This window comes from Thunnus thynnus, chromosome 1 (assembly GCF_963924715.1).
Source record: "Thunnus thynnus chromosome 1, fThuThy2.1, whole genome shotgun sequence".
NCBI lineage: Eukaryota > Metazoa > Chordata > Actinopteri > Scombriformes > Scombridae > Thunnus > Thunnus thynnus.
The window spans coordinates 27,882,630-27,891,373 of NC_089517.1; the positions used below are offsets into that span (position 1 = coordinate 27,882,630).

Below are 8,744 nucleotides of genomic sequence, written 5' to 3' on the forward strand. Positions count from 1 at the left end.
GAGAGATTTATCTGGAGATGAGAGGCTTAATCAGCATTGTGTGAACTCGTTTGGCAAGGTTTTGAATGTAACGGACATTCATTTACATGTAAAAGTCATGCACTCCAGCTTTAAGACTGCCTCCCTGGCAGCATGAATTGGCACACACAGAGCACCATAAAAATCAACATATTCACTGCACAAATATACCCAGCTGAAACTCGGCCCAGGGCATCTTTAAATAATATGCATCCTAATTTAGCATGGACTCTCTGGGGAGGGGATCAAGATGCACTCACAAATCGCAGCTGACACACCCACGCTTATACAAGCAAGCAGGCACACAGGGTGTATGTAGCTACCTCAGCAAACACACACACATGCAGATACTTAATTCACTGCTAATGTGTAATGAGCTATTCTCCACAGGTACTGCTGTCCGACATGCTCCGGTTTTAAGTCTCAAGAGATCTAGGTATGTATGTTTGCAGAAATACTGAATGAGAAAGTAGAGTGCAATAAGTTTGGGCCCACACAAACAACACTATCAACTAGAATATAGTCATTAAAAGTACAATTTACATAAACACGCCATTTACATGAAATTAGAAATGCATTTACATAAAGCCATTAAGGGTGTATGTTCACAAAGAGAAGATCACTCTACAGTGTAAAGGCCAATTCAACCCATACTGCAAACCGCATACATCCCTCTACAAATCCAGTGTTTAATATTCTGTAGCTGCCACTATACGGAAGACTGAACAGCTGGCCCTCTGCTGTAGACACAACAAACTGGAGCTGAACACACTCAAAACATTAAATATGATGGTAGAGTTCAGGAGGAGACATGGACAACAATTCTTAGGGGACCTAAAGGTGGATACCGACATTGACTCCAGCATATAAGGGAGCCAGCAAAGGATACATTTGCTGCAGTGGCTAAAGAGGTTCAACCTGCCACAAAAACTGTTTACTGAATTCTACATGATAATCGTTTATTCTATACCATTTTTGTTCTGTAAAGAATGTGTTTCTCTGTTAGTCTGTATGTGTTTTTATGCAGGAACACTGACATCAACAACTCCTTGTATGAGCGTGCAAACTTGGTTGATAGATGAACTTGATTCTAATTCCAGTTTTTAATGCCCCTTTGGTACCAAGTATGAAAAGGTAGAATGAAGGATTACAACTTAAAGCAACACAACAGTTGTTCGCTTCCTGCCTAGAGATGTTGTACATGAGAGGCTGGGGGGGGGGGGGGGTCTGAGTATTCGGCAAACTAAACCAAGGCCAATGCAAGAGAATATTGGAAAAGAAAACTCCAATGTGATGCCCATGCTGCTTTGTGTCTGCTGAATGTGTAAATTAATTGCCAACATTTTAGCCATACAGTATGAATTTTCTGATGGTAGATATCAAGGTTTAATGCTATTCACAGCTGCTGTTGCACAGTGCAGTTCCAGTTGCTTTGATGACACCGCTGTAAGAGTTTGTTATCTGGTTTGTTTTGGTAACTTGTTTATGTACCTTGAAATCTCCAACAATAAATTATTAACCAGCAAATTCAACATTTGGTCTCACGATGCTTTGCTTGATATTGCTCAGTTGTCTTGACAACCCGAGCTTGAAGGTAATATAATGCAAGTAAACAGAGAAATGAAGATGAATTAGAAGAATATAGAGAAATAGTTTATTTTAATTTTTGTGCAGTGAAAGTTTGTTGGTTTGTTGTGTTGGTCTATGAGTCAAGAAATCCCTGTTTTGTTCCGCACAATTCAGTGAAGCATACAGGAGGTGAAATGGTCATGCAGTATGTCATTAAACTTTATCGCAGTGAGGCAACTTTTGTGCCGGTGATACACGACTTCATTGTGCTGCATACCATAATTTGTGCCTTTTGTGGTTGACCTTGAACTGAACATTTCATGAGACATCAAAATTATGAAGACATTATACACTTGTTCAAAAGGTATTTTAATAACGGTACAGTGTTTGTGACATATCAACCTCACCAGATTCAAAATATCCTCCTCTGAAACTGTGCTGAGCCGAAAATGTAACCCCTTGTGTAACTTTACATCTCCATGATATTTAAGCTAGAGAATGGACTTTGCCCCAGAGTACTCTGGTTCAGTGTGTGGAATAAATGGTTGACTCAAAAAACATCTCCCTCCCACCACTATTCCTAACACTGCACAGGGTCACATAAGCAGTAGGATTCCTACAGGCTAATTTTCCTAGGGTGCTCAGTGGAAATATTAACTTTATATGAAACAGGCTGCTGAGATGACCCATAACAGTGTTGTTTTGCCTAGAACAGTAACTCACAGGGTAGATGTTGAGTTGTAGAGTTATCCATCTATTGTACACTAAGAGACTGTAATTTAATCCTTCCTAGAGCTGAAAGCATGCAGAGGTAGTCTAAGGTACTTTCAAAGCATGCTAAAATAAGACATCAGCAGTGTGGTGATGTTGATGGGCTCGCTCACAGCCTTCGCAGGCATGTCAGGCGCAAGTGAGCAAATGCTGCTCTTTTGGATACCTTTATTTTTAATGAAAATCATCGTAGTATTCACCTCAGTAGCTAAACTGGGAAGTAGAGTTACACTGTATCACATATTCAGCAGTCCACATTATTTCACTTTGTCTGTCTTCAGAAGGTAATGTAACACATTAAAACTAGCATAAGGAAGCTGTGATAAACACATAACCACAACCACGTGCCATTGAGGGCCAAGAATCTGCAGGTTTTCATTCTAAACTTAATTTACTTTTCTAGCTTCAGGGTCAACATTTCTCCTGAGTCATTAAGTCACCACCCACACAGGCTCTCTTTAATTTTCTTCAATTTAATTTCATAAAATGAAAATAAAACTAAAGTAAATGTAATTGGGGCTTAAAACCCAATGAAATTAAATGCACGGCAAGAAGAATTTGCCGCTGGGGCTTAAAAAAGTGTGAATGACTTTAAAGGCACTGAAACAGCAATTAGAACTAACTCATTTAAGCTTTTTCTGCCTTTTATTTCATTTATTGAATTATTTTTGCAGCATAACATGTTAATAACAAGGCAATGAAGCCATTTCTCTGCTGAAAAGGATAAAGAGTGGCCTGACACTTTGCTGCAAACAAGATACTGAGATTTTTGTCCATTTTATCTTTGATGCAAATATCTTTCATCTAATCACTGACACACGCATGAGAGTTTGAAGAGACCGCTACAATGTGCAAGGTGATGGTTACATGACCATCAGAGGTAGAAAAAGGCTGACTTACTATGCTTGCTTCAAGATAAAAGCCTTACACTCAGTTTTGTTTTTTTTCATGTGGGTTCACCTTTCTGTGGGTTGTTTGCGTGTTCTTGGGTGCTCTGATTTCCTCCAAGACATGCAGGATAAGCGGTTTAGAGAAAGGATGGTGCCTGATTGCAGAGAGAAAATTAATATGAAGTACCTTTCCCCTTAATGAAGGCACATCACACTATTGCTGCTCCAGTGGAATTGTGCAGTAACCAACAGCTGGAGACTGCTGGGCATCAACCAGGCAGTAATGTATATGTGAAAGAGTTAAACTGCACAGCGCAGAAAAGCATCATGAGCCCAATCAGCACTTGCTGGGGAAAAAAAGACTGCTGCGACATTTAATGACACTTAATGTGAACTGTTAGAATGTTACTTCATACAGACAGTATACACTCTTGATTGTATACACTCTTTCTAACACAGTACATCCAGTTTTTCACATAATCGGTGTTTCCAGGGTAAATCAACTCATGTGGCATTCTCAGTTAGTAGTGCCAATACTTCCTGATGCAACTGTTCCTGTGTTTACATTTTTCATGTGCACATAAAAAGGCCAAGGGCGTTACAATAATCAGATTCATTAGCTCATAAAGGCTTGCAGAACTGCAGATGTTTTTTTTATTATGTCCATTAATAAACTGTGCCATGCTGTAAGTCTGTGAATACACAGACACTTGGGGCTCTTTCCTTTCATTCATTTGGTTGTGATATGATAAGTCCAGCTGACATATTTTCATTTGATATTTAGAATGGACGAAACAAGCTCTTTGTTTGTGGATGTAGCAATGGCCCTTGCCCTCCAATTCGCCCTACCAGCACCCGCCAATTCATCCCTGTCCCAGAATCACCCCCCCATCCTCCCCCCCAACTCACCAGCTTCAGTTCCCACAAAAAGCCCACTACCACCAACACCCACCACACTCATGCTCCAATTTCTGAACCTAACAAAAAGCACATAAAGACAAACATGCACACACCAAGTCACCCTCAATGACTGTGTTGTTAACTGGTCTTGGTGATGACTAATAACAATGCAAAGTAATTATTTGGTAATCATACATGAAAAATACTAATCTGCTCATTTAATCACAATGCATGGTACTGCTGTCAGTGTTTTGCGGAGCTCATTAATACAAATGTGGCTTTTCATTTAAATTTAAACCCTTTTTGATGGCAATTCCTAAATATTGCTGTCCCATTCTGTGATTTAATGTTCTTTTAATCATTGTATAAATTCAAAAGCTTTCATGTCAAAACTGTTTGGTACCAACTTTCAGTGATAAATCTTACAGTGCAAATAAATCAATTTCCTCTTCGCTCTTATCACAGATAACCTCCATCAGAATCGCCATTTACCTCCACAAGATTTCATCACCTGGATGTGATCGCCCCTAGTGTGGCACTCACTCTTCTGTCAGTAGGATCCCAGGGGGAGTAATTCCTTATTCTGTCTCTGCAGGAGTCTGCAGGGCAGGGTAATCTAACTCTATATAAATTGTATCCTCTGACCTTCTACTACTATATCAGATGAAAGTCAAGGAGGTATACCTCTAGTTGCCTCCCTTTTAAAGCCCTTAAATGCATAATTGAACAATGAATAATGGAACTTATGTAATAAGATTACAGTATATCTCAAAGGGAGGTGGCGCCTCCCCAGATGCACTTAAGTACTTTAGAGCTTCTAATATTCATTCCGCCACGCTTGAATTTTCAGCGCCACACCAATCCTTGCACACAATAATGCTTTATTTCTCATCATCGTATCATCATACTGGCAGCAGTCACTGCAAAGTACATCATATTAGAGATCCAGCAGCATACGCATATGTTTTGAAAAACTTTAAACAGTACAGCTACTCTAAACACAAATCCACTGGCCGATGAGTAAGAGTGAAGTGATGGTAAGCCAAGATGTCTTCTATTTGTGATAAACTTTGTGTTTACATACAGTATGTGTTGTTTACAGTAAGACTAAGTAAATCTATAAGCAGAGATGTGATCTTCTTTAATCGATCAGAGCTTTTATAGTGAGGCCATGGGCTCAACAACCAATCGACCAGTACAACATATCAGCAGTACAAGTAGAAATTGTGGACACAGGTGTTACAGGTATTAGGCGCAGGAAGTTAAAGGTAGTCAGATGTTTTTGTGTACTCGTCCTCACATCTAGACATGTAACTGAAATCAAAGTTATGTTATGCAGCAGGACTTTTTTCAGAGGTGCTGTTCACATGGCACAAAACCTTTGTATTATGTCTGAATAAACATTACAAAAAAGGATGTGAGCCACTTCTCAATTCATATATTAATTTTGTCTATACTGTAAAAATCAGAAAATTGTGAAAAAAACACCCTTTATAATTTCCCAGAACCCAGTGTGGCATCTTCAAATTCCTTGTTTATCTGACCATCTGTCCATGACCCCAGAGATAACTAGTTTACTATCATATATGACAAATAAAAGCAGCAAATCCTCACATTTGAGAAGCTAGAACCAAACTGGCATTTGTGCTTGAAAAATGACTGAAATGACTACTCAATTATTTTATTTTCTCCCATGGACAAATCAACTAATCATCTGATTTAGCTCTAATTCAAGCTGTGAAACAATAAAGTAATATTCATTAGGAGTAAGATTAATTAACCATATCATTTGTCCAGCCTGAATATGAATACCAATTCTTGGAGTTCTAAGTCCAAAGAAGATAAATCTCAGAGTCCTCTCTCCCTCTCAAACACACTCACACAGTCCACTTGTCTGGCCCTTCAGCTCTTAACAGACAAGTGCCAACCTGTAAACATGTTGATGCTCAGAACGTCAAACTTTACGCAACTATGAACATTTTACTGTAAATGCAGTCAGGCAGCTGAAATTTGAAAGCAAAACACGTCTATGTAAGAGTTTGTTACATGTTCAAGTACACAGTCAATAAACTGATGAGACGGGGTTTCGTTTCATCCTAATTTCACTTCCTAAAGTCTGCACAAAGATAATGTGCATGTTAATGGGATTATTTTGCTTCACAACATGATCGTTACTATGTAACCTCAACACCTGTAGCTTGTTTCAGTGGTTTCATGCAGCCATGCATACAGAAATGTTCTCACATGTCCATGTTGCAAAACATCTGTAAATGCAGCCTATTTTAGTAAACTTGATGAAAAAAGTTTGAAGAAGAGAAATGCATGGCAAATATATATATATATATATATATATATATATATATATATATATATATATACTTTTCCTGGCCCTGAAGAGCAGTAACCTCCACTGACACTCAGGTCTTTGTCATGTAAATCCTGTGGCCAGGCTTTCACCCACTCGTCGCCTGGGTGGGCATAATTTCTTTCCTCTGCAATCAGCCGGCTTCCCCTCTCAGGAGTAACCACAATGTCTCTCTTATCAGCACTCAGACGTATTTTTCTTCAGATTTACTAAGATCATATATAGATTAAGATGATCGGTTTAATGACATTACTGCTCTCTCCACTAAATCCTCTCACTCAACTTTCTAAGCCATTGGCTAAAACCAGACGTCCTATACGCACAGTCTTTCTGGGTTATTAAGTGTGAGAAGGAAAAAAAAGTTGATATTTTATTGGCAAAGCAATCAGCACATTTAAGACTGAGCTGCTTCCAGGTCCAGGACGTTTTACTTCTGTTAAACCCCGAGACCGAGCCTACATGTCTTCATAATAAGTCACGTCCCCTGTTTGATCCGAAACTTCCCCGGTTGGTCCAAAGCCCGCTGGCAGCCCTGTGGCAACATTCAGGGCTGCTCCTTTGCTGGCAATGTGCAGCAACTCCGTAACGCCAAAGCCTATAGCGCGTCCTGAGAGACAGCCATGAAGTAACAATACACCCCTACTTCATAAGCACCGCACCGTAGAGGCCACATGAGGTGAACACAGAATACAGAGGGATATTTCACGGACCGTGCAAGGTGCAAATTCACCCAGTGACTCCCCTCTCTTTTATCATAGCCCACTTATGTCCTGAGTAACTGCACTTTAGGGTAATATTGAGTGGCCCACTGCCTCACACATGCACTCCCCTGAAAAACATGCACATGATTAAAGTGAGCTCTTTACCTTGCTTGGATGGACCACAAAACAGCGAAAGAAGACAGAACAGCCAAATTGTACTCTCCACCGCCATGTACAGCCTTTGATTTCCACCAGTGGGGTATAGCAGCGTGAGTCTATACAATCAGCTATACCGTTATAGCGACATGCATATGTTGGAATCCGCTATTGTCTCCGCCGGTGCGTAAGGGAGTCTCTGTGAATGTTTAGGTCTCTTTGGTTAACAGTCCCCTTGCTTTCCTAACAATAAGGTTGCACTAGTCGGGGGTGAGCCGTCGTGTCTCTCGGCGATTCAACGCCATGTTGCGAGCGAATGTTAAGTGTGTGGTTGCTGGTCCACACACGATACGCACACGCATGGACGCACACATGCGCGCGCACATATACGCGCACTGGCACGTTCACCAGACACTGGCTGGCTGGTCGATGCTGGAGTCCTGAAAAGCTGTCGGTGATTCTAACACACCCCTTCTTCCTCCTTTTTTTGTTCTACTCCATGCTTTCCACTAACACTTGCAAGATCCATTCAAAGCGGCTAAGCTGCTGAAAGATTTGCAATACCAAATTTGTCAAAACATATTTTACCCCAGGCGCCCTGTGTCTCTGTCTGGAATGATGAATTCGTTAGGGTAATGCTTCTTTCTGTGTCTGAGCAAAACGAAGTGTGGAGAGTGGTCTGGTTAAGCGGCTATCTATCTGTAATGACTGAATGAACCCAACATTGGAGACACCAGTGATGTTTATGAGCACTCACACATCCAAATACAAATGTGTCTGTGCAAACATCATCTTCTAATCACGCAAAATCAACACTCATTGATTCATATAGTTTAATATATCCTTACGTTTTTGGATTTTGCTCAGTGTGTATGATGCACCTTTGCACATGCACAATCGTGTATTCATGGCCGCATGAATGCTTGAGTGTGAGCAGGTCTGGGTAAAAAATGGAGAGCAGAGCAGGGAAGGCACATGTGCTCCCTTCGCAAGAACAGGCAAGAGGAGGAGGCAGAGGAGGTGGGGTGGTGTGGAGCACTGTGTGTGTGTGTGTGTGGGGGGGGGGGGTACATCCCAATCAAACAGCCAGCTCGCCTCCTGCACTGTGTGTGCTGAGGGACCCACTGACTTTTGCATGCAAACACATAGCAAGAACCAGCTGGAGCCCAGCCTTCCCAGAGCAGACAAAGACTCGCCTCGTGTAGCATTCTCAGCATCACTGATACCAGGAGCATCCCTACATTCACCAGCATATAAAGATAGTGCTGGAGAGAAAAACAAAGGATTTAATCAGTCAGATATGGCTGTACAGCAGTACACATGTAGGGAGGGTCTAAGGATAGATGGTGTTGTATTGCTGTACAGATTGTAAAG

At 40.9% G+C, this 8,744-nt stretch overlaps 1 protein-coding gene across 3 annotated transcripts in view; it reads right to left on the minus strand.

The window, feature by feature from the left end:
• Nucleotides 1–7,712, minus strand: part of igdcc4 (immunoglobulin superfamily, DCC subclass, member 4) — a 62,593-nt gene extending 54,881 nt beyond the window's left edge. For all 3 annotated transcript variants that reach the window (XR_010928904.1, XM_067594095.1, XM_067594081.1), the window contains exon 1: nucleotides 7,380–7,712. Coding sequence is in view for 2 of the 3 variants with exons in the window: in XM_067594095.1 (XP_067450196.1) it covers nucleotides 7,380–7,446 (67 nt within the window). In the remaining variant the exon portion in view is untranslated. The remainder of the gene's footprint in view (nucleotides 1–7,379) is intronic.
• Nucleotides 7,713–8,744: the final 1,032 nt, after the last annotated feature.